The sequence below is a fragment of the Schistocerca americana genome, chromosome 1 (genome assembly GCF_021461395.2).
Source record: "Schistocerca americana isolate TAMUIC-IGC-003095 chromosome 1, iqSchAmer2.1, whole genome shotgun sequence".
In the NCBI taxonomy this organism is placed as follows: domain Eukaryota; kingdom Metazoa; phylum Arthropoda; class Insecta; order Orthoptera; family Acrididae; genus Schistocerca; species Schistocerca americana.
In genome coordinates, this window is record NC_060119.1 from 414964546 (window position 1) to 414991703 (window position 27158).

Sequence of the window (27158 nt, forward strand, 5' to 3'; positions counted from 1 at the left end):
CACCAAGCTCACCAGATTACCCAGCATATAAGAAAGAAAAAGAGATTGAAGAGTATAAGTCTCTGGATCATTTCTTAGGCTTGTCACAAATTTGACAGACTTAGCCATCTGCTGATGGCTTCTACTTTTGCCTCTGTTATGACCTTTCCCCAGTCCTGTCCCCCTCTCCTCTCCACCTCGCCTGTGGTTCTCATACTCTCCCATTTGAATGCTGCACCCCCCCCCCCCCCCCCCCCCCAGCTGAAGAAGTGCTCTGCTTCTTTGGTGTCTGCTGGTGATTGGGCTTCCTTCTGGGACCCCTACCCCTGGTGTCACACAGTCTGCGTGCCCCAAGGTCGTCCGCTCTTTTTTCATTCCGGATCGTGCAGTGTCCTGCTCTTACTTTGTGATCTGCTTCCTCAACCTATGAATGAGAGGAAGAAGGAATGCAAGTCTCAGGACAATACCTCCCTCCTATCTGGTGCCCCGGAGGTGCCATTTGCCCCTCACAACCCAAGCCTGACATCTTATTTATAGATGTCACCCCATTGTCGTTGGTGACGGACGGTGACCTGGTGGTGTGTTTGGCTGTAGCCTGTTTTCCTCTCATTTGCATACCCACTCCATGATTACCGTATTTACTCGAATCTAAGCCGCACTTTTTTCCAGTTTTTGTAATCCAAAAAACCACCTGCGGCTTAGAATCGAGTGCAAAGTAGGCGGAAGTTCTGAAAAATGTTGGTAGGTGCCGCCACAACTAACTTCTGCCTTCGAATACATGTAGCGCTACACAGGCATGCTTTGCAGGCACAAAGATAAATACTGGCGCCAAAACCTCTGCGTCAGTAAATAAATTTAAAAAAAAGGTGGAAGACGAGCTTTTTCCTCCGCTGAGTTTCAACCACTGCATTTTCATACATTATCCAAGGAAGTAAATACAAATTCCGTATTGTTCATCTTCGAATGTAGCAGCATTTCAGTGTACTATGAAAATCTGACTGGCAAGACTGTTTGGGATGTTTGTCAATACGGCCAACTCTATGTTGTGAATTTTTTCCTACCTGTGAGAAGAGATGATTACAAATAGGAACTTTTATGAATCATGAATCACACGCAGTATTCTCTTCACCATAAGAATAATACGAATATAAACATTTTGCCATGTATTCTTTCGTGTTTGCTGCTACCTCATTTAAATCCTGTCTGTCTAATAAACTACGAAACTAGAGTTAGACAACAGCAACCGCGGAAGAATATACATATCATGTCATGTTTATATTCGTATTATTCTTATGCCTAATAGTGATACAGTCAGAAATGAAGCACTGCAATTGACTAGATTTTTAAATCTAAGATGACTAATTTCTGTGCAGAATGTAATGTACTAAAGAGGCGCCTGCAAAGATTTTCAAACGGAGAAAAATTTTCGCTAAACTCTCGTTCAGAACATCTTCTATCATACGCAGTCTATTATTTGGTTCTTGTTGATGGTTATCGAAGAAAGCAGCAGTGTAAGTAACAAGAAGTAGCAGTCTCTTGCCATTGTTTCGCTAATGAGACGATTCCTCTCTCTTGTTTTTTTAATTGTAAGCGGCGGCAGCGCACACCAAAGCAAGCCATGCCGCGAGCGGCGACAGGTCGTGAACACACATTACCAGAATGCGACAAACAATGCATGACACAGTACAGTAATACATTTTCAGCTTAGAGTGGCGTAAACACCTATAACAAAGAGAATGGCACTTATTAGATCAAAGAAAAATAAGCAATCAATTCAAACCAGACGAAGCACGTGGAAAAGGAAGGGTACCTGTATAAATACGGATGGAGTGCCTGACGCATAGCAATTGCTACCTGCTGAAGTTTAACTGCTAAGCTTAAGACTCGAACCAAAGTACTGTAGCTGTATTGTCATTCATTCGACCTAAATTTTGTCTCATATTACAATTGACCAACTTTGTTTCGATTTGGAGGTGCGGCCTAAAACTTCTCTCTCCCCTTGAATTTCAAGTCTCAAATTTCAGGTGAATTCGGGAAATTTTTTTTCCCTTGATTTCGAGTCTCATTTTTCAGGGGCGGCTTAGATTCGAGTGCGGCTTAGATTCGAGTAAATACGGTATGCAATGGAACTGTAGTGGATATTACCTTCATCTCCCAGAGTTGGAGTCCCTTATTGCCTTTTACTCAGCAGTTTGTGTTCTCGAGGAATGCTCACTCACCAACCCTTCGTGTTCCATGCTTTGTTGTAATTGGGTCAGCCTGTTGAGGGATTCTGATGGCATCTGCATATTGGTCCATACAGATATTTTTAGTACATCAAACCCACTTCAAACTCCATTGGAAGCAGTTGTCCTTAAGGTCCACTTGGACTGTGCTGTCATGGTTTGCAATCTCCTTATCCCTCCAGGCAGGCCACCTACACGTCCTGCCCTCTTTAAACAACTCCCTCCTCCCTTCTCCTCCTTGGAGACTTTAATTCCCATTGCTCTTTGTGGGGCAGTACTTCAATATCTAGTTGGGGCTCTTGATTGACAGATTCCTTGTGGACCACATCCTGCGCCTTCTTAATGATGGTTCCCCAACTCAGTATAGTTCCACATACAGCAATTTTTCTTCTATTGATCTTTTGTTCTCTTTGCCGCCTCATCTTTCTTCCTTAGCTGGTGCTAGTGACCACGTCCTGCTGATTCCCTCATTTCCTTCCCATCTCCCGCTGACCATGTTTATCTGCTGGGTTTTTTATTGTGCTGATTGGCCTCTATATACCTCCCAGGTCGTGTTTCAATCTTCTTTAAGTTGTTGATGAAGTCATCCGTGATCTGACTGATAAGATGATCTGTGTTGTGTGTCAGTTCATTGGTGGCTTGGTGGAACATGGCCATTGCTACTGCTATCTGTGATCATCATTGCAGCTTGCGACGTCTTAAGGGGCACCTGTCCTCTGCCGCTATCACCTTGCAGCATCTTCATGTCAAAACCTGTTACTTAATCAAACAGAGCAAACACTTATGTTAGAAATGCTTTGTCTCCTCTCAAAGTTCTTCTGTTCCTTCATTATGGGTGTGGGCTACACTCTGCATCTTCCACAGTTGTCAGTGGTGGTCTTCCATTCTATGCCTTGCTTTTCCAGTGGGCCTTTGTATAGATTTATCAGTTTGCAATGGCATCAGTGTCAGCATCCTATCCAGCTAGCTGCCTCCTACGGAAACAGCGGGGTGAAGCTTCCCATTTACATTTTACTGCTTTTGTCAGGTGGAATCTGGCAGTGAATCTTTTACTGAACGGGAGCTTCTTCTGGCCCTCTCTTCTCCCCACAAATCAGCTCCTTTCCCTGATGCCATCCATAGACAATTGCTTCAACACCTCAATCCTCGACAGTGCCAATATCTCCTCCAGGTTTTTTACAGTATTTGGCTCAAAGGCATTTTCTCATCTCAATGGAGAGGCAGTATTGTGGTTCTAGTCCTTAAGCACACCAAGGATCTGTCATCCCTCTATAGTTACTGGTCCATTAGCCTGACCAGTGGACCTCTGCAAGTTAGTGGAATATATGGTGGCTCGTCAGCTCAATTGGGTTCTTGAATCTCGGGAACTTTTATCCACTTACCAGAGTGGGTTTCATGAGAGACTGTCTCAGAAACATCGTCTGCTTCAATTGAAAACTGCAGTTTGGCAGGCCTTTTGTTGCTGCCACCATCTTGTCACAATTTTCTTTGAGCTTTGTAAGGTGTAAGGCACAGCTTGGCACCATCAAGTCCTCTTTCCACTCCATGAGTGGGGTCTTCATGGGGCCCCTCTTTATTTTTATTCACTATTTAAGAGACCGATATGACACTGTTCTGAGCTCTCCGCGGACCGAGGCGAATGTTGTTCCACAGGGCTCCGTTCTTATTGCCCTACTTTTCTGATTGTTATTAATAGACTTGGGCCTCTGCCAGGCCATTGGTCACCCCTGCTCTATGTTTGGATGATTTCTGTATTTTGGCTACCTCCCATTCGGTGGCCTCTGCAGAACGACGGCTCAGGAGTGCCATCCGGTGTGCTTCATGTGGAAACTCTCACATGGTTTTCAGTTCTGTGATTCTGCCGCCATACTACCATCAACCCTGATTAGGAGCTCTACCTCGATGCCCAACACGTGGCCATGGTCTGTCAGTTCCATTTTTTGGGTCTTCTTTTTGACAACAAACCTAGTTGGTTGCTTCAAATCCATCATCAGAAGGTTAGCTGTTTCCTTGTCCACATCTCTGGGAGTGTGGATAATTTGACCCTTCTCCACCATTACCAGGCATTAGTTCTGTCCTGTCTGAACTTTGTTTGTAGAGTTCATAGATCAGATGCTCTTCGATGCTGCTTCTCTTGGATCATGATTCATTATCATGATATCTGGTCAGTCACCAGTGACTTTCGTACTAGCCCTGTTGGTAGCCTTCTGGTTTGATTTTGTTATGCGATCTCCTTGTTTCCTATGTCATCACTATCCACTCTTCCCCTCCTCACCCCCTCCTACTCTACTCTATTCTTTTCACAGCTTCGGGCTGCCTGATTGCTACCCGCCATCGGATGGGTTTACTGGTAGTGCTTTGCCATGCTTCTGTCATGACTTCAATCTCTCCTCCTTGTCCTCTTACCCCCATTCTCACCCAACCATCATCCCCTAGTTAGTTCCTCAGCCACGGATTCAGCTGGATCTCATACGGGGCTACAAAAGCCTCCTTTGCTCCAATGGTGTTCAGTTGTTTGTTCCGAACGCTCTTATGAGAGTTTCAAGATGCCATTTTTTTTCACACTGATGGCTCTAAATCTGCCAATCATCTGGTATATATGCCTTTACATCTTCTGTTGGCATGGAACACCATCTCTCGTCTGTCATGTATTGGGTGTGTACTGCGGAATTCATGGCCATCTGTCAGTCCGTCTACTTAATTAAATGGTCCTCCCTAAGTTTTGTTTTGTACAGACTCGGTCAGTGGCCTTCAGGCTATCACTTGTTTGTTTTCCCACCATCTCTTGGTCTCTGTTATCCATGACAGTCTTGCTGATATTGGAGATGCTGCTTCTTCGGTCAAATTCCTGACAGTTCTTGGCCACATAGATATCCCAGGTAGTGAACTTGCTGTTCATCTGGCTGGGGGTGGCTCTTACCCCCATTCTCAGTGACCCCTCTGGGGGTGGATTTGCAGTTTAAATCAAACACCTTTTTGCTCAATCATGGCTCTTTGGAGGCTGCCTCCCACCCCCCTCCCCCGCACGTCCCTTTCTCATTAACAAACTTGGCAACATGAATGGGACTCTCGCCATGTGGCGTTCTTCCCTCTGCCTCTCCCATTGAGAATCTACCATCCTCTGCTGTCTACATATTGGCCATACTAGATTGATCTGTGGGTTTTTACTCAGTAATGACCCCCCTCCCCCCTCCTTTTTAGTTGCGGGAATCCATTCATGATGATAAATATTTTGCTATACCACCTCTTCCTTTTGGCCCTTCGCACTAAATGTGCCCTCCAAAATTCCTTGTCTCATGTGTTAGCAGACAACTGTTGCATGGTTTTGTCTGTCCTCAGTTTCCTTCACGAAAATGGTTTGTCCTCTCGAATATAAGCTCCTGAATTTTACTCTGGAATTTGAGTCCCTTAGTTAGTGGGGTATTGGTTGTGAGGGCCTCAACCTTGCATCCACACCAGACAGATTCTCCTTGTGTTTTCCCTACAGGTTGTCTGATCTTTTGTACTGTTCCGTTTCCCCTTTTCTTGTCTTCTTCCCCTGGTGTTCTCCCTCTTGTACAGTGAAAAATGGTATAGTGCAGGTGCCACATTGTGAGTCATGTTTCTGGGGCACCCCTGCTCTCCCCATTTCCACCCACCCATCCACTTCCTTCCTGTTCTTTCCTTTTCCTCCTGCACTGATCTGTTTTCCTTTTGTTTGTACGTTGTCCCTTCCCCTTGACTGGACTGTGCTGTTCACGCTGTGTGTGTCGTTCCTCCCCAGATTTCTACCATCGTAGATCATGGGACCAATGGCCTCATTGCTTGATCTCCCCCCAATCAACCCCTCTACCACTGCTTGCCTGGGGCTTTCAGTACTCCATCAAATTCTTCTCACAGTATTGTATCTCCCATCTCGTGTTCATCTACACCCTCTACCATTTCTTCAGTATTGCTTTCAAGTAAATCTCCCTTGTATAGACCCTCTATATTCCTTCCATCTTTCAGCTTTTCCTTCTTTGTTTAGGACTGGTTTTCCATGAGAACTATTGACATTCTTTCTCCAAAGGCCTCTTTAATTTTCCTGTAGGCAGTATCTTATCTTCTGTCTAGTGATGGATGCTTCTAAATCCTTACATTTGCCCTCTACCCATTTCTGCTTAGCACTTTTCCACTTCCTGTCACTCATTTTTTGATGTTTGTATTCCCTTTCACCTATCTCACACGCTGCATTTTTAAATATTCTCGTTTCATCAGTTAAATTCAGTATCTCCTATGTTATCAAAGGATTTCTATTAGGCGTTGTCTTTTTACCTATTTGATTCTCAATTGCCATCAGTATTCCAGCTCTTAAAGCTACCCATTTGTCTTCTACTGTGTTCCTTTCCTCTATACTCTCTAATCATTGCCTAGATTTTGTACTTGGCAAACTCGAGTGCCTTGCCTGTGAATGTGTTTTAAAAGACTTTTGATGGAGGAGATTATTACTGTCTAATAATATTTTAGCCCACTGCAGTCAGGTTTGTCCATTTTAGGAGGGCTGTCCACTCGCTGGCCCACCAGCCTGGCTCATTCTTGCGGAGCTTGTCAACACTGAAGCTGTGGCCTGTACAGCTAGGCCAGTCCCTCCCCCTCCTGTTGCTCACGAGCCGTGGCCAGGTGCTGGGCGGCAATGCACTCTCCGAAAACTATGCCTGCAAGCATTCCTCATCCACATTTTTAATGGCCATGATGTTTCATATAAACTACTTAAGTAATCCAAAGTTGGAGGACGTATTCTGCTAAAGCATGAACAGTCATAAGTACTTTTATATATCCATACAACGGATTTAATGAAATAATTGAAAAAATGTCAATTTCAAATATAATTACCACAAAACAATGTATTTGTAGAACATTCTCAAAAAGTAATAAGCAAGAAGCAAGAATAGAAATCGGGAAGCTCAATTTTTAGGGTTCCATGCCTCAGTTGATAAAATTGGAACACTCATAACTTTTTTGTCCAACTGTCTGCAGTCAGAGTATTAAGAACTATTTTTTTCAGGACTGGGTAGACATATCAAGTTGAAATTTGTCACATATTAAAATATGTGGTTCCTAGGCAATGGAAGAAATTGGAGCTTTTACATCAAGGCAGGCCAGCTCAGTCCTGCTGAGCTTGTGCCAACACTCAGGCTGTGGCTGGCCTATTCAGCCTGGCCGGGTTCTCCCCCCACACCTCCCTGTTGCTCATATGAGCTGTGGCCAGGCCCCGGGTGGGAATGTGCACTCCGTAAGATATGTCTGCAAGTACACCTCATCCATATTTGTCTCATATTTTGTTATCTTGCCAATATCGATAATGGGCAAAAATCTTTGAAATGCTTGATACGGTTGATGTACCAATTTTTTTTAAATATATAAAATTAAGTTTGAACGTAATCCTCGGTGCACAAGTACTACTCACACTTACCTGGATTTTTGTGTAACAGAAGACAGGTAGTCAGATCAGCTATACATGCCCTCAGGTGCGCACAGTGTTAGCTGATTAGCCTGCTAGACAAGGTGCAGGAGGGCCATTATGGGTAGAATGTCATGCACACTGAGTTAGCTCTGTAGTGTTTCTCACACAATGTTACAGAAACTATTCATAAAAAAAAAATTATTTGTATATTACATATAGCTTCATCTGTGAGCTACGCGATGAAGAGCCCATCATCTAGCTATGGTTATACTCATTGTGATACTGACATTTGAGTAAGATGCTGTGTGGAATTCAAAAAAGATTGCAGTGAAAAATATGGTTACTATGATTTTGCATTTGGTGCATATTCCACCATATGTTGCTGCAAATGAAATTTACTTTATCTGATTTGTCTTTAGTCTTAGGAGGTGGTCTCCATCTGTTTCCAGTCTTGAGAAATCGGAATTTGTGCACCATGTTTACTTCCAACAATACCTGTACCTACACAGAGGTTTTCCGTAAGGTATTGATCTCTCTGGTTGCCTATTGCATGTTTAATAAGACACTTGTGTTTCAAGATTCTGTCACAATAGCTATTGAAAGGTGAGTTTTGGAAAAAAGTAAACCTTTGGACAAGAAAGCTACTTCTTCAAACGATAAATGGCTAATAATACAGATAAAAACAAATCGCCAATTCTGTTGCAATTTCAGGGAAATCCTGTAACCCAGTGTATCTTTAATAATGAGCAGCTGGGATTGAAATGAGCCAAAGAATTGTGTTTTTGCACTTCTGTTATCTTTGATATATGAAAATGTACAGCAGTGTACCATCTTTCCTTTCCTATGCTTGTACAGTGAGGGAGTGAATCTTATTGCTAAAGATAACTTAATTTATCAGTAGCATTTTTTGACATAGTTTGCAAGGCTCTGCACATCATAAATGTGTTCATAACTTTAGAGTTATGAAAGAGTTTTATTGGGTCAGTTCTACCCTGCAACAAGAATGCAGCATTGTGCTATTTAAAATAATAAATTTTGTGCCTGTGTATTTGTGGATAACAAGATTACAAAAACATGATAGTCATTACTATATAGATCACTTAAGACTACATATTAAGATTAAAATAGATTACAAATATATGTAATCTGTCTTTAACACATCAAAAGAGAAGGTGAAGAACACCACTTCACTCAAAATGAGGATGGGAACAAAAAGATGCACAATATGAACTATTTTCATATTTCTCAGATGAAGAACATTCAGAAAATCCTTTTGCATTTCTGTACCAGTCATTCACTAATAAAAATACTATCAGCTATGGGATTCGTTCAAAATTGCAGCAGAATTGGTGAGTTACATTTGTTTGATTTGTTAACCTTTTATCTTTTTAAGAAGCATCATCGGTTATGAGTAACAGCTATGTTTCTCTTGGTAGCTTTAATTTTGCTTCTTTCGCCAAAACAAAGTATAATTTGGACAAACTCGCTTTGCGATAGGTATTGTGTTGTAATTCAGAAACAGTGACATATTAACCAAGCAACTGGCAACTAGAGAGGTCAATAGCTTGTGGAAAACCTCATTGTTCTGGTTTGCAGTAACATGTTGTCGTTGTTGTTGTGGTCTTCAGTCCTGAGACTGGTTTGATGAAGCTCTCTATGCTACTCCATCCTGTGCAAGCTTCTTCATCTCCCAGTACCTACTGCAACCTACATCCTTCTGAATCTGCTTAGTGTATTGATCTCTTGGTCTCCCTCTACGATTTTTACCCTCCACGCTGCCCTCCAATGCTAAATTTGTGATCCCTTGATGCCTCAAAACATGCCCTACCAACCGATCCCTTCTTCTAGTCAAGTTGTGCCACAAACTTCTCTTCTCCCCAATCCTATTCAATACCTCCTCATTAGTTACGTGATCTACCCACCTTATCTTCAGCATTCTTCTGTAGCACCACATTTCGAAAGCTTCTATTTTCTTCTTGTCCAAACTATTTATTGTCCATGTTTCACTTCCATACATGGCTACACTCCAAACAAACACTTTCAAAACGACTTCCTGACACTTAAATCTATACGCGATGTTAACAAATTTCTCTTCTTCAGAAACGATTTCCTTGCCATTGCCAGTCTACATTTTATATCCTCTCTACTTCGACCATCATCAGTTATTTTGCTCCCCCAAATAGCAAAACTCCTTTACTACTTTGTGTCTCATTTCCTAATCTAATTCCCTCAGCATCACCCGATTTAATTTGACTACATTCCATTATCCTCGTTTTGCTTTTGTTGATATTCATCTTATATCCTCCTTTCAAGACACTGTCCATTCCGTTCAACTGCTCTTCCAAGTCCTTTGCTGTCTCTGACAGAATTATAATGTCATCGGCGAACCTCAAAGTTTTTACTTCTTCTCCATGAATTTTAATACCTACTCCGAATTTTTCTTTTGTTTCCTTTACTGCTTGCTCAATATACAGATTGAATAACATCGGGGAGAGGCTACAACCTTGTCTCACTCCTTTCCCAACCACTGCTTGCCTTTCATGCCCCTCGACTCTTATAACTGCCATCTGATTTCTGTACAAATTGTAAATAGCCTTTCGCTCCCTGTATTTTATATCTGCCACCTTCAGAATTTGAAAGAGAGTATTCCAGTTAACATTGTCAAAAGCTTTCTCTAAGTCTACAAATACTAGAAACGTAGGTTTGCCTTTTCTTAATATTTCTTCTAAGATAAGTCGGAGGTCAGTATTGCCTCACGTGTTCCAACATTTCTACGGAATCCAAACTGATCTTCCCCGAGGTCCGCTTCTACCAGTTTTTCCATTCATCTGTAAAGAATTCGTGTTAGTATTTTGCAGCTGTGACTTATTAAACTGATAGTTCGGTAATTTTCCCATCTGTCAACACCTGCTTTCTTTGGGATTGGAATTATTATATTCTTCTTGAAGTCTGAGGGTATTTCGCCTGTCTCATACATCTTATTCACCAGATGGTAGAGTTTTGTCAGGACTGGCTCTCCCAAAGCCATCAGTAGTTCTAATGGAATGTTGTCTACTCCCGGGGCCTTGTTTCGAGTCAGGTCTTCCAGTGCTCTGTCAAACTCTTCACGCAGTATCTTATCTCCCATTTTGTCTTCATCTACATCCTCTTCCATTTCCATAATATTGTCCTCAAGTACATCGCCCTTGTATAAACCCTCTATATACTCCTTCCACCTTTCTGCCTTCCCTTCTTTGCTTAGAACTGGGTTTCCATCTGAGCTCTTGATATTCATACAAGTGGTTCTCTTCTCTCCAAAGGTCTCTTTAATTTTCCTGTAGGCAGTATCTATCTTACCCCTAGTGAGACAAGCCTCTACATACTTACATTTGTCCTCCAGCCATCCCTGCTTAGCCATTTTGCACTTCCTGTCGATCTCATATTTGAGACGTTTGTATTCCTTTTTGCCTGCTTCATTTACTGCATTTTTATATTTTCTCCTTTCATCAATTAAATTCAATATTTCTTCTGTTACCCAAGGATTTCTACCAGCCCTCGTCTTTTTACCTATTTGATCCTCTGCTGCCTTTACTACTTCATCCCTCAAAGCTACCCGTTCTTCTTCTACTATATTTCTTTCCCCCATTCCTGTCAATTGTTCCCTTATGCTCTCCCTGAAACTATCTACAACCTCTGGTTCTTTCAGTTTATCCAGGTCCCATCTCCTTAAATTCCCGCCTTTTTGCAGTTTCTTCAGTTTCAATCTGCAGTTCATAACCAATAGATTGTGGTCAGAATCCACATCTGCCCCTGGAAATGTCTTACAATTTAAAACCTGGTTCCTAAATCCCTGTCTTACCATTATATAATCTATCTGATACCTTTTAGTATCGCCAGGATTCTTCCAGGTATACAACCTTCTTTTATGATTCTTGAACCAAGTGTTAGCTATGATTAAGTTATGCTCTGTGCAAAATTCTACAAGGCGTTTCCTCTTTCATTTCTTCCCCCCAATCCATATTCACCTACTATGTTTCCTTCTCTCCCTTTTCCTACTGACGAATTCCGGTCACCCATGACTATTAAATTTTCGTCTCCCTTCACTACCTGAATAATCTCTTTTATCTCATCATACATTTCATCTATTTCTTCATCTGCAGAGCTAGTTGGCATATAAACTTGTACTACTGTAGTAGGCATGGGCTTTGTCTCTCTCTTGGCCACAATAATGCATTCACTATGCTGTTTGTAGTAGCTAACCTGCACTCCTATTTTTTTTATTCATTATTAAACCTACTCCTGCATTACCCCTATTTGATTTTGTATTTATAACCCTGTATTCACCTGACCAAAAGTCTTGTTCCTCCTGCCACCGAACTTCACTAATTCCCACTATATCTAACTTCAACCTATCCATTTCCCTTTTTAAATTTTCTAACCTACCTGCCCGATTAAGGGATCTGACATTCCACGTTCCGATCCGTAGAACGCCAGTTTTCTTTCTCCTGATAACGACGTCCTCTTGAGTAGTCCCCGCCCGGAGATCCGAATGGGGGACTGTTTTACCTCCGGAATATTTTACCCAAGAGGACGCCATCATCATTTAATCATACAGTAAAGCTGCATGTCCTCGGGAAAAATTACGGCTGTAGTTTCCCCTTGCTTTCAGCAACATAAGAGAAGAAATTTCCTGTTTATTTTCATACTAGCAAATTCTCTTTTCAATATATGTTGAATCTTAAAAAAATTAGTGCTGGATTGAAAAAATAAAATAAAAACCATAACTTCTGCTATATCACTATATATAAGAAAGCTCTGTATGTTAACTTTGCAGCCAAATACTCTCCTCTTTGCATCCTACAATTTGCCAAAATCTTGTTTCGATATCTCAAACAGGTTACTAGATACAAAATATGTTACGAATATTTCATGCTCGTGAGCGGTTCGAAGTGAATGTGCTACATAAATTCCATTTTCTCGAGATTGGAGATAGACAGAAACCTTCTGCCATGTCTACAGGAAAATTCAATATCTTAGCTGAGTTTTATTCGCAGCAGCATATGGTGTAATATGTACCAAACGCAAAATCATAGTGACCCCTATTTTTCATTGCAAACTTTCCAAACATCCTGCAGAATCATTCCTAAATTTGAATATCACTTTACGTATGACCATTATAAAAATTTTGGGCACTTCACCATTAAGCTAACATACAAAGCTATGACGAAAGCGAAAATAAATTCTTTTTACTGATTAGTCTCAATCAAATTGAGAAAGATTGCAGGGCATGTGCTTTGATTCTGTCAGCACAGCACATTGCCAACTAATACACAGAAACCGGGCAAAGAATGCTGCGTTCATTCTGGCTAGCTGGCAGCTGTAGGGCTACGCCAGTCAACGCCACCATCTGGCTGCCATTGTGCTGCCTCATTAGGTAACAAGGGGATATTTTCTGCACTGGGTGAAGCCACATCCCACTGCTCCCCCTCGCCTGCTCGGGTAGCCCACTTTCTTTGTGCTCGCACCTTACTGAGATGCACAACAAACTCCGGTAGCAGGAGTTACAAGAGGCTTTGTGCATCATAGAGCAAATTACTATTGTAATATTTAAGGAGCCTTATCTATGAAGAGTTTAACATATTACTTCCTCCCGCAAACATCTCACCGAATGACCACATTGAGAAAAGTAGAGAAATTAGTGCTAATACGTAGGCTTACTGAGATTCACTCTTCCCATGCATCATTCACGAGTGGAACAGGGAAGACGGCATCAATTAGTGGTGTTAGAAGTACCCTCCACCACACTTCTAGGTGGCTTGTGGAGTGTGATGTAGATGTAGACAGCATGAAACGGGCAGCACTCGAGATGTGGACAATTCATGCAATGTTTAAAATGCATGCTTAACCATCAGCTGCTTTTATTTTAAACTCAAATATCAATCATTTGTCTTCTACCATCTTTACGAATAAGGGTTAAAATGGTTGAAGCCACCATATTTTATTTGTCATTACTTAAAGTGTAGAACGTGTCGTGAATATCAATAGGACACAGGACATTTAGAGGAAAACATGCTAATACTAAATGTACAGATAGCAGTGCTGAAGAGATCAGTACCTTAAATATTACATTGTAACCCGTAAAATCCAGGATAGAATGTAACAATATTATGAAAAGGAAAGTTGCTTCTCACCATATAACAGAGATGCTAAGTCGCAGATAGGCACAACAAAAAGACTGTCACAAATAAAGCTTTCGGCCAATAAGACCTTCGTCTCTCTCACTCTCACTCTCTCTCTCTCTCTCTCACACACACACACACACACACACACACACACACACACACACACACACACACACACACACACACGACTGCAGTCTCAGGCAACTGTAACCACACTGCGAGCAGCAGCACAATGCATGATGGGAGTGGCGACTAGGTGGGGGGTAAGGAGGTGGCTTGGGTGGGGAGGGGGAGGGATAGTCGGGTAGGGGTGGTGGACAGTTAAGTGCTGCAGGGTAGACATTGGGGCACGGGAGAGGTGGGGAGGTGGGTTAGTGGAAAAGGAGAGAAGTAAAGACTGGGCGTGAAGGTGGAATGAGGGCTATGTAGTACTGGAATGGGAACAGGGAAAGGGCTGGATGGGTGAGGACAATGACTAATGAAGATTGAAGCCAGGAGGGTCACAGGAATGTAGGATGTATTGCAGAGAAAGTTCCCATCTGCGAAATTCAGAAACTGGTGTTGGTGGGAAGGTTCTGTATGGCACAGGCTGTGAAGCAGTCATTGAAATGAAGGATGTCATGTTTGGCAGTGTGCTCAGCAGCAGGTTGGTCCACTTGTTTCTTCGCCACAGTTTGACGGTGGCTATTCATGCAGAGTTCCCGTACCTCGGTTATAGGCACCTGCATGGCACCATACTCTGCCAAACTATTCATGGGCCATCTAGAGGAAACCTTCCTAAACACCCAGAATCCTAAACCCCTGACCTGGTTCAGATTTGTTGATGACATCTTTGGAATCTGATAGAGGGCGAGGACACCCTATCCACATTCCTCCAGAACCTCAACCACTTCTCCCCAGTTTGCTTCCCCTGGTCCTACTCAGCCCAACAAGCTACCTTCCTAGGTGTTGACCTCAACCTCAAAGATGGCTATATCAATACCTCCCTCCACATCAAACCTACTAACCCTCAGCAATACTTCCACTTCGACAGCTGCCACCACTGCATTCCATATTAAGAAGTCCCTTCCGTACAGCCTAGCCACCTGTGGTTGTTGCCTCTGCAGTGATGAACAGTTCCTCTTGAAATAAACCGGGGATCTCACTTGAAGCCTTCACAGACTGTAATTATCTGTGATTCAGCATATCTGCTATATGGTGTGTAGCAACTTTGTTACATTGTACAGTGTAATACTTCGTCCTGATATTCTCTTCAGTACTGCTCTATGTACATTTAATATTAGTGTGTTTGCCTCTAAAAGTCCCATATCGCATATTGATATTCATGACATGCACTGTACAGGGTGTACATAAAGTCCGGGAAGACTTTCAATTACTTATTGCACAAGAACCAAACATTTTATAAATATCATACATAAGTCATTTTGAAGAGAAACCCAGTAAGTTCTTTTCATTTTTACCGCCACAGTGTAGTTTGGTAATTTGCTGATAGTCAGCACTAGTCTCAAACATGGCGAGTTCACGTGCAGAGTGAGCTTTCTCTGTGTTGGAGTTCGACAAAAACAAGTGTGCTGAAGCTGTTCATCAGATGTTTAGAGCCAAGTATTGTAAGAAGCCACCAACAAGGAAGGCCATTTACCACTGGCACAACAAATTCCTCAAAGGTATATGTTTTTTGTGCCTTGTCACGTCGAAAACTGTACGGGCCATCTTTCTTCACCAAGAGCACTGTCACCGAACATTCCTACTTGGACATGTTGCAGAAATGGCTGATGCCTCAAATGCAGTCACTCTCCATTCATCTTTCAGTAGGAAGAGGCTCCATCCCATTTTCATCATGAAGTTCATGGGTACCTGAACACAGAGCTGCCGCATCAATGGATCGGCTGTGCTACAGAAGGGGACAGCTGTTTCATGAAATGATCTGCCCGATCACCAGCTCTCACTCTGTGTGACTTTATTCTGTGGGGATACATTAAACATCTGGTTTATGTACCGCCTGTACCATGTGATGTAGCAGAGCACTGAAAGAGAATACGGGAAGCGACTGCCACAGTCGATGATGCCGTGCTGGGACGGGTATGACAAGAATTCAATTATCGTATTGATGTCTGCTGGGTCACTCATGGTTTGCATATTGAATTTTCATTAAAAAAATGCAATGTGTATGACATCTGTACAATATTTAGTTTTTGTGCAGTAAATAATAGAAAGTGTTCCCAGATTGTATGTACACCCTGTACATTATTTAAGTAATGACACATGTAATATTGTGGCTTAAACTGTTTTAAGTCTTACTTGTGAAGATAGTCCAAGACTGAAACCAGTTGATATTTCAGTTTAAAATGAAAGCAGCTGATGGCCAAACTTGCATTTTATACATTACTTGAGGCTGCTGATAGCTTCCAAAAATGTTTAATGCACACAGTTTCACAAATCTAGAGGGTGTTAGTGTAACTGTGAATATCACACCTACTTAAATAGATACTGGCCTTCAAATTCGACTGCCTCACTACCAGAAGAAGAAATTAAAATTATGTGACAAGAAATAAAAGTTGCTCAGTGTTTGTTATGGTTGAAAGATTTACTTAAAGAAAAACAAATGATAGAGCCAACAGGAAGGCAAGAAACAGATGGGAGAGCAGATATGGCTCTTGCCAGTGTCAGAGCAAAACAGAGACAGTGCAAATAAATATAAATGACAGAACTATCTTCTAAAGTCAATGTTTTATGCTCTACTACATGGCCTCCAGTCACAGAATGTAGTCAGTGAATGTAGCCACATCAAGAAAATAATAAAGCCAAAAGGATATTGATTTGACACTGTCGTTTTCCACTCATAAAAAAGTCTGTTTTTCCCAGCAGTCCATTTAGGTAAACAGTACTCCTGTAACTCGACACATCAGATTCAGATAAAACCACAAGCTTTTGGTTGTGGAGGCTACCACTGAAAGCTGGAGACTTTATTCCAATCCAAAAACCTCACCTGAGCTATTTCTTCAGATTACTTCTTTCCTTCAACTATCTAAATGTCCATCCATAATATACTCAGTCCATTGTAATTGTGATTGTAATTGTGATTAAACAGTGTTCACAGTATGTATGCATTATTGCTCAATACAGTGGTCCTTGCTAGATTACATCCGCCACAAATCAGTGACCTCAAACAATACTCATTAAAAATACTGAAGAAATGTCAGTTCCGTTTGTTCTACAATACTGCCATACGAAACTGCAGTGGCTGCTGTCCTTTTTTATTGATCAGTTTTTCATCTGACAGGCATAAAAAATGTGTTCACATGCTGTTTTCTCTGTGGGTCAGGGCATACCATTTCCAACAGCTCCCTGGGTTCATTAATGGAGTTCCCCATGCTGGGCCAAGTAACATAACAAGCCCAAGATCCTTGTTACTGCCACTCAAACTCAGTCACACCATGTATGACATGTTTACGTGGTTAATTTATTTTTCAGATAAATAATTTGAATATTCTCAACAGCTATGTTTATCGGATAATCACACCTTGTGTTAGGTGCAAATAATGCGAAATACTTGTGGAATGCCACAACTTTACTCATCAGAAATGGCAACTGAAATTTCGATGATCAGTAGTTTGTATTTCTTCTTAATTTTATGCAAGTCAGTGACACTTGGAGACAGGTTACAGCTAAGCAATCTGCCCATCTGGAGAAGACGGGTGATGGTGTCTCTGTAGGCTAGCAAGTCACTCGGCGATTGCAGCATGTGCCACAATACACAAACTGTTGTCAGCCCGCCCGGCTGCCCATTACAGCGGAGCCCAGCGTGCTGGTCTGAGCCAAGCAGGCACCAGCAGACTGTTGGGCTGAGCCCACTGCCACCAGTGAACCAATCCCGTCCAAGTTGGGCCAGCACAGTTGGGTGGTGAGGGATGTGTGCCTGTGCCACCCGCCCCCCTCTCTCCAGTTGTGCAGGACTATTTGCTGCACAATGAACGTTAAGTATGAATTTAAAAAAAAAAGACCAATTGTGCAACATATTGAGTATTAAGTCTTAAGTCTAGTGTACATTAAAGCCAATGAAAGATAACAAGATGGAATAAGCATCAATGAAGAATTGGTTAGTGTTCACTTTTGACTGATTTTTACCTGTTAAACAAGAATTTATACTCGAGTGGAAGTGAAAATGAAAAAAATGACTCAAAATATGAGTGCCTCTGAATGTTGAATTTTGTTGTTTGGACCTAAATCATCATCTTGTAGCTTACAATGCAAGTCATTGTCGTGCAGGTCAGTGACACACAAATGGGACTATTGTATATGGTTAGCATGTGTTTTGTGAATCTTCTCATCGTTTTCTGGAGTTCTCATTCCAAAACAAACTAGTATAGGAGTCATAAAAACTTTCTCAGATCAGTCCATTGCTCGCAAAATACATGTAAATAGTAGAATATGACATAAAAGAGGGCCTGTACAAATAGCTGACTGTAAGAGCAAATTTTTGTAGTGTTTACAAAAAAATGTCAAAATGAAAAGCACACAGACTTCTTCTGACAATCTATTGAAAGGCAAACAACTAACAGAATGTGGGTGACCGCCTATGAATGTGAGCTATACGTGAAGAAATATTGTTAATCCTTAGCTCATCTCATTTACATCCAAGAGAACACCTTCTTTGCTAGTGTTCAGATCTCTTTGCTGTAGTGGAAAGCAGTGTTAATACAAATTGTTACAGTTCCTAGTGCCTTCCTTAATTTGCGTAATCTTGCATCTAGGTCTTTCAAGGATATGTCCCATACACCCACCCAGCACATGCCATTCCAGTCCTATCGTGGACATAATCTTACCCCATCAGAAGCAAGGACACGTGTGAAAAGTCATCGTATACTAGTTCTGCTGTAAATTATGCACAGTGTGTAAGCTCACCAGTCAAATGAATGGCCATTGACAGACTGACACAATAGCAAAGCTTGCTGTGTAATTTTTTACTGAAGGAAACACAAAGAAATGGTTTGTCGTGCAGAATTTGAAACCATATTTAATGGTTGTCATAATTATATCATTACACTAAATATTTTTTAGATTCTACCTTGTGCAAAAAACAATTTCTTGGGTTTTCTGCACTCAAATATGTTTTGGTGCAGTTTCACAATTATCAGTGGATTTCTCTTTTACTTGACAGCACGATGATAAATCACCAAAACCTGGGTGGGTGTAGAAAGAACAGGAAATTGTTTTGCTCAAGGTGGCCCCACCAAAACATTTATTGTTAAAGAAAACTCAAACGTGGTGAATGTAATCTAAAAAACCCTCAACATGAATTTAACTCTTTCTGAAAGATCTGTGTTATAGTACCATTTTTTGTTGGTCTTCTCACTCATTTGATATGGCTCTGCTATGGATTCCTCTTATGCCAAGCTTTTTGTCACAGAATAGCAGTTACACCTTATGTCCTCAATCATTTGTCATACGTATTATAGTCGGATGAAGAGCCAGAAATGGGCATTCTACATAGACTTTCTCGTGCACTCTACATAATTGCTAAGTTTTATCTGTTGCCTCAAATATTTCATCTGATAAAATATCCCTTGTAGTGCTTTACAATAATTAGTGTCTTGTGATTGTGCATAGCTAATGTTTTGAGTGTAATTTTCTGCATTCAGAAGTAACCTGTAATGTTCGCAGTTTAAATAGAAGAATTCTTAAAATATGTTAGACTTAAATATGTAAATGCCGATGAGGACAAGCAGTATAAGCTCTTCCTTTGTTGCAGGGCTCAACTCGGGCTTTCCCTCCCCACCATCCACTAATTCCTGTGGATTATCAGTTGACAGGACAACCAGTGTTGATTGGAGGTACCATGGGGACCTGCAGTTATGTTTTAACTGGAACTGAACAGGGTATGCGAGAAACCTTTGGCTCAACCTGCCATGGTGCAGTAAGTATTGAAGCTATTTACTCGTGAAGATTAAGTCTTAATATTAACGTGACAAATTTCATTATTATTTGAAGAGTTTCACAGCTTATACGAGTTAAGATTGATTGTGAAGACATCAAATTTTGGGAAACTAGTAAAAAGTCGTTCACATTTCATTTTTATGTACCCATTGCCAATTGGAGAAGCTTCAGTATAAGTACTGGTGGTAGGTCACTAACTTTCGTGCATATGCAGGAAAAGAGAAAAAATGATAGTCAAATATTTCCAGGCTTGAAATAAGGAAATTTTTATATTGACATAAGAGTATCGCTTGTACATTGTGGGGCAAATAAGTGGCCTGGAGAACAATTCTAGGGTACAAAGAAACACAGCAGAGGAAAGGAAATACAGTACTAACCTGACTACAGCAGATGTTGAAAGTGACCACCATTCATCTCTTGGCACTTTCAGGCCCTTGTCAGCAAGTTGCTGAAGGCAGATCGAAGCTCGACTGCTGGAATTGCTAAACTCTCATCCCCAATGTTCTGCTGCAGTTCTTGAAGACCATAAGAGTGGTTGAAATATGCCTTAGATTTGACTGTTACGATACAAATTAGATTCGAGGGCTCCCCATACAAACCAATCACACACTATAGATCACATGATTTGGGTGACCAGCTAGGGCCACAACCAGACTCACATCTGCTAACAACAAAGATGCAAGGATTGCATAAATGTGTTCAAAGGTCCCTCTGGTTGTATGGGCAGGTGCTCCATCCTGTTGCAAGTAACTGCAGATATTTTCCTTCTCTGTTAATGCTTCCAGAAATGGTTTTAAAACATTGGAAAGGTAACTCCCCGAAGTCAGTATCTGATAAAAGTAGATTGGAGCAATAATGCTGTGTGTAGACACTTCAAACCAAAACCTTATGCCCTGATCATGCAGTGATTATGCACATTATCCACTGCCCAGAAGCCATGATTCTGTAGTTTGAAATAACCACTCAGGTGAAACCAGGGTTAATGAGAGAGTGAGAATGGATCCATGTTGAGTGATGTGGGCTGGGCAAATGCCCAGTGGGCAGGATATTTGTAAAACTTCCTGGCAGATCAAAACTTTGTGCCGGGCCGAGACTCGAACTCGGGACCTTTGCTTTTCGCGGGCAAGTGCTCTACCAACTGAGCTACCCAAGCACGACTCACGCCCCATCCTCACAGCTTCACTTCTGCCAGTACCTCGTCTACTACCTTCCAAACTTAACAGAAGCTCTTCTGCTAACCTTGCAGAACTAGCACTCCTGAAAGAAAGGATATTGTGGAGACATGGCTTAGCCACAGCCTGGGGGATGTTTCCAGAATGAGATTTTCACTCTGCTTGGGTAGCTCAGTTGGTAGAGCACTTGCCCGTGAAAGGCAAAGGTCCCGAGTTAGTCTTGGCCCGGCACACAGTTTTAATCTGCCAGGAAGTTTCATATCAGCACACACCTCTGCTGCAGAGTGAAAAATCTCATTCCAGGATATTTATAAATGGGCATTTGCATGGGAATGTGCCCAAAGCAGTTTAAAAAAAGTACTTTTTAAAGCTTTTACTGCTGGCATGTATAATTTACACACAAAAATATGGGGTGGGACAGTATTCCAGATATTGAAAGTTAGTAAATGTTTATACTTAAACCGATGTATATTGTTCATTGCCTTTAATACTAAGAACAAAAGGAAAGGAGAGAAGCTTTTTCCCCCTCTAGCATTTCAACGTGATGTACCAAGGAAGGGTGGCATGTTGCTGACAGCTGCTTATCATTTATCATGTCTTCTCTTCTTTTCACCAGCTCTCTCTCTCTCTCTCTCTCTCTCTCTCTCTCTCTCTCTCTCTCTCACACTCACTCACTCACTCACTCACTCACTGACTGAGGAAGAGGAAGAACAACTGGTGAAAAGAACTGGTGTGTCTCTGAGACACTCAGAGAGTTGCTTTGTAATGATTATTGATAGCAAAATTATTGCCAAATATACTGAACAGCTGACATGTGTTTCTTGATGACAAATGTATTCTTAAATGTTAAATTGCTTTCAGTGAAGAAAGAACAAATGCTTTGTCAGATGTAGTGACATTTGAATCAGACTATGGTCTTTTATTTTCCTCATTACTTAATCTACGTCCGTATGACTTGACTGTTGCAACGATAAAATTGACCTCATTAAAGATGTAGAAAGTTAAGTTTACTGTCCAATTTATTTTCACTAACATCTCCCCCCTAATTCCCAAGCAGCTTCTTCATCTTGATTACTCAACCACTGAAGAAGCAGTGGTACAAAATATCAGGTTAAATTTTTTTTATAATCACCACTTATCAATTAAGCTTCAAGTGCATAAATGCCCAGGTATTTATGAATTTTGGGCTTTTGCCCAGGCATTTATCTTGGGCATTTGCCCAACGGCATACCCAGGGTCTGAACTGGGGGTGGGGGAGGGGGGGGGGGGCAGGTCACATTAGTCTCAGGAAACAAGGACTCGAGACAACATGCAGTACTTCTTATTAAATAAAACAGTAAACCAGTGAAAAACTGCTTTAAATACACATTTTAATTACAAGAATGCACTTGTACAATCCGAGAAAACGTGCAAAGCAGCATTTCTTATTAAATAAAACAGTAAACTAGCAAAAAAACTGCGAATATCTTCTGGGGGGGGGAGGGGGGGCAGCTGCCCCCCCCCCCCCCTGCCCCGCCCTGCCCCTCGCTGGGTACGCCCATGCATTCGCCCCATCTTATAAATGCCCAGGCATTTTACACCATTATTCATGTCCAAGCCATTCATTGTTACCTGTATGAAAAGCCACTCTGAAAAGTGGAAGCTCTGAAAAGCACATGTTGTGTTAATGCTTGAACAAGACACTTGGCATGGAAGTGTCTGCAGGTCCAGGTGAGTATTCATCTGCATGATTGATGTAGATACCATGCATGAAAACCAGGTTCTCAAATCTGATCATTGAGTTGTGGATTTCTGGCACATGTTGAAAATTGTATGTTTCTATTTTTGTTACAGTATCATGCACTGATTAAAGTTAACATTTATCAAACACATGACAACAAAGTAACTATTAAGATAAATTTCTAAGAATAAAAAACTTGTAAAAACTTTCTCCATATCCTCAGTTTAAAGGTTTCAAAAACTTAAGTTATATAGCATAAAACGTACATTACATATTTACTTTCACGCTACCGTACTCTATTTCTACTTCAAAGCAGATGCTATGCTTCAAACTTCCTTCATCCATTAGCTCTAAAACTGTGGCGACATGAAAGTGTGCATTCAGCTCCTTCTTGACAATTTCACAGACCCCATTGTTGCTGTGTCAGCCACAGTTTCTGCACTGTTTGTGTAATTTAAGTCTGTAGTTTCCCATCAAATACTTTCCTGTTGCTCAGGTACATCATTTTACACATTCTAAAGTCTCACACACATACTTTAGAGGTTTAGTTCACAAATGTTAACCTTTTTGTAAGAACACTGCTGCCTATTGCTGGTTGTGTGATTCACTGTCTAATATTTTTCTCTTAAACTAGTTGACAGTTCTATTTACATGTTCATGTAATTTATTTTCCCCCCATAATCAAATGTCACTGTGTCTAGCATAATCAGCATCGCTGTAACATTTAGCACTAGAGGCTTCAGTCCTTCTGTAATGCTCTCTGCAACTGTTAATATAGTGTTACTAAACGAAAGTGATCTCTTCATGTCCATCCTGGTCTGAATGATTGTTTTTCGTCCGACATGCGGCGTTTGCTTTTATTAACATATACTAGTTGACATAAATGCACTTGTTGGAATTACTGACTTGCAACTGCAGATAATAATTGAATCTGAAAATTAATAGGCAACTGCACACTTAATATAGTTGTACTTTCCACAAAGCTCGTAATTGGACTTTAAAGATTGAAAAGCAGTATTGTTTTTCTATTGTAGAATATAAGTGGGCCAGGACAGTTCTCTTCTAAATTATATTTTCTGAGAAATTTAACATCAAAGATGTACCAATATTTTTGAGGCCTTGTTTAAATCGTAAATTTTTGGCAATTTACGTATACATCTTGTACCACTAATACTCTTGTATGCCTATGCTAGATGTAAGTTTCTTCCTTCAAAATATTGTTAACTGTACTTTCAGGTCAAACTATTACATGCTTTAATCATGTTTATCTGCATTTCATTTGCTCATATTTTGCAAAGATACTAAATGTCTCCACAATGATGTATCAAGTAAGTGTAAAGGGGTGAGTTAAGACTTCTGTTAACTCCCACCCACAAAGTTAGTTGTATATGCACATGGTATACAGGTAGATGAAGTGGTAAGTTTTGTTGTACCTCACCTAATATTGGTATTTTGATTGACAACAAGTTTTGCTTCTAACTGAATTAATTTAAGGAATTGGAACATGAGTAGCTAGGTAACAAGTAGACAGCCGTAGAAACATATGACTATTGGAAAGACAGTTCCTTGTACAAATGGTAGAGACCTTTGGTGGGAGCAGAGCTCAGATGTTAAGCCAGTAATGAGCAAAAATGGAAAGCCAAAAGTTGAAAGGAGTAAGTGCAGGATCTATATAAGGGAGTAAACAACATTCTCTCAATTGATATACTAATTGGTAGACAAATAATCCATGCCATGTGTTTATAAACTATATCTATAGCTTGTAAGTTTTAAGTATTCTGTACCTTGTTCCTCAGTTACTGTGTGTCCAAGACTAAATCTTGAATGGTGGCTTGTGAAATTGGGTGATTAGACATTTGTATTAAATACTCGTGATACATTGATAACCATTGGATTAGTGGTTTTTCCTACTCATCTGTACTTGTTGTAGGTGATCTCTTAACATTTTATTCTAAAAAACTTAAATTTGTAAAATTTTCTTTTTAATTAGAGTTTCGATTGAACAGAACGTTTGTTTCAGGGTAGAGCCCTTTCTCGGGCGAAGTCACGACGTAACTTGGACTACCAAGATGTCCTCAATAAACTAGAAGAAATGGGTATCTCAATTCGAGTTGCTTCTCCAAAATTGGTTATGGAAGAGGCACCTGAATCATACAAGAATGTGACTGATGTTGTTGATACATGCCATGAAGCAGGTATTAGCAAGAAGTGTATCAAATTACGACCAATTGCTGTTATTAAAGGCTGACCGCATGCCAGTTTTTCAAAAAAAGTGTCTGAATACAGTAAAGTATGTGTTACTGCATTTAAAATGCTGCATTTCAGTATGTGTGACTGAATGTAAAACATCATCTGTGATGAAGATGCAAGAATTGTTTTGAACTTTAAGTTATTCTGTACTTACCCACTGATAAATTGAAGTGTTAACCAAATTGAAAATTTTATTTTCTTATCCCACTAACTATATTTTGTAAACTATTGATATCTGAGTTTTCAGTCTTTTACCTTCTGATTTCTTAAATGTAAAATAAAATCCTCATGTAAGGTTTTTTTTTCCACTACAAATGCTGTTGCAGAAGACTTCCTAACAAAGTTTCATAGTTAAAGACAAAAAAGGTTAGGCTTTCACTAAATTGAAAAGCCATGCTACTTACTGGTGTTTAAAATGTTGGTAAGTGTCCTCGTCAAGACTGTACTAGTTAACAGACCTTAAGAAAATCTAAGACGTTAAAGAAGAAAGATATTTCTTTGTTATTATGTTACAATACATATCACAATGCTCCCAACTGTGTAGTGTGGAAGAATGTTGTAGATCACACTGTGAAATGTAAGACACTTCTTGACATTTCAAGTTTCACACAATAGGGACTTAAATTTACGGTGCCATAAATGGTACAGCTAATGTGATTGCTTTGTTCCTTGCTTACTGTCTGGCCACTTCATCAGTGCAGTGAATTTGTATAGGCATGTTCTTGTGCCTTTATGGGATTATTTAGAACCTAATATCCAGAAAACTGTAATAAAATGTAATGATTTGCAAAAAAATTGAAAAATAATAATGTAGTGGTAAAAAATAGTATCCTAAACTTTTATGTTTTTACAAACTTTTTGGTCCCATGTTTCACTGGCTTCAGTTGCTCATCAATGTACATCATATAATCAATTTATTTTGTGAAATTAATCTAAAATGGTTAAACTTGTTTCCAGATTTTACTTTACTGTCTAACTAGCAAGTTGCCTACCATTGCTTGAAAGTTAACATTATAAAGAAACTGTGCTTAAACATATATAAAATAACAGATGTGACAGCTATTACTGAGAGTAACTTTGGAATGGTTTTGTGTAATATGAGGAAGATGCTGTTCTCAGTAATGTGTTTTGCAGATTTATGAAATATGTTGGCTTATTGAACAAGCAAAAGGTCTACAGCTGTTAAATGCAACAGCCAGCTCAGCCTATAAATTAACAAAAGTAAGCAAAAGGGTAATTGAATGATTGGAAATACTAATGGCATTGTGAGTCATGTAACAAATGTGGAAATGTATTATACTTGGAAAGAAACAGAACCAAAACATCGGTGACATGATGCTCTGATTGAAACAGGTTATGAGATTCTCATTCTGATATTACGTGTAACATTGAGCCAACTGTGTTAAGTTAGTGATTGGACATATAACAGTGTGCAGAAAGATTAATCATAAATTACTTTGTTTTATAACATCGTAAAATTGTAATTGATTGTGCCACTTCAATTTTTGTGGACTGTAGTATGGCATGTAATGGATTCAGTATGTATTTGTATTCTTTGAGTGGCACAATCAATAGGTATTCACACAAACACAATGTACTTGATCACGAAGTTGAAAGCAGCAGCTACTTGCATCATTCTAAAACAAAGAATGTTTTGATTGTCTGCTTCTCTCTCCAACTAATTACAAATCCCCTGTGTCTGTTGAGGCATTTTCTTGTAAGTTTCAAATATTAAAGTGTTGGCACATTTAATAACTGTGCAATTTCTTGAACATTGATCCACATTAACTAGAAGCTTCAGTTCAGACAAAGAAATAAAATCATTTGCAAAGATAAAGTTTTGTTAATTGAAAGATATGGAAGATATATTTTGCTTTTTGGTCTACATAATACTGTTTTCCCAAAAAAATTGTTTTCAATTTATATTTACTCTCATCTAGTCACATAAACAAGCAAAATATGCTGCAGTTGCAATTTTATTAATTCGGTAAGTAGAAGAAATCTCAGTACACCATAAGCACAGGGGACAAAAAATTAGTCCCCCCCGATCCCTTGGGAGACATAATGCTAATATTGTGTAACACTCTTCTAACCATGACAGTGCCTTCAGTCTGGTGATAGTGTCCACAAGTTTCCTCAGGTATGCCACTTTCAACTGACACCACACTTTGACAAGATCCATTAGAGCTACCACATTGTGGGGATGTTGCTTGCTATATTTCACAAGCTGTTCAAAATACATTTTTTATTGGCTTAAGATAGTGTGATTTGGTGCAACAGTTGACATAAATTCAC

At 40.2% G+C, this 27158-nt stretch overlaps 1 protein-coding gene and 1 non-coding gene across 2 annotated transcripts in view; one reads left to right on the forward strand and one right to left on the reverse strand.

Moving 5' to 3' along the window:
* Positions 1–26694, forward strand: part of LOC124623197 (RNA-splicing ligase RtcB homolog) — a 67059-nt gene extending 40365 nt beyond the window's left edge. The window contains exons 8-9 of the mRNA XM_047149011.1: positions 19537–19701; positions 24634–26694. Of these exons, the coding sequence (XP_047004967.1) occupies positions 19537–19701; positions 24634–24861 (393 nt within the window). The 3' untranslated portion in view covers positions 24862–26694. The remainder of the gene's footprint in view (positions 1–19536; positions 19702–24633) is intronic.
* On the reverse strand, positions 20801–20875 carry Trnar-gcg. Its single transcript has one exon. It is a non-coding gene; the product is annotated as a tRNA-Arg (tRNA).
* Positions 26695–27158: the final 464 nt, after the last annotated feature.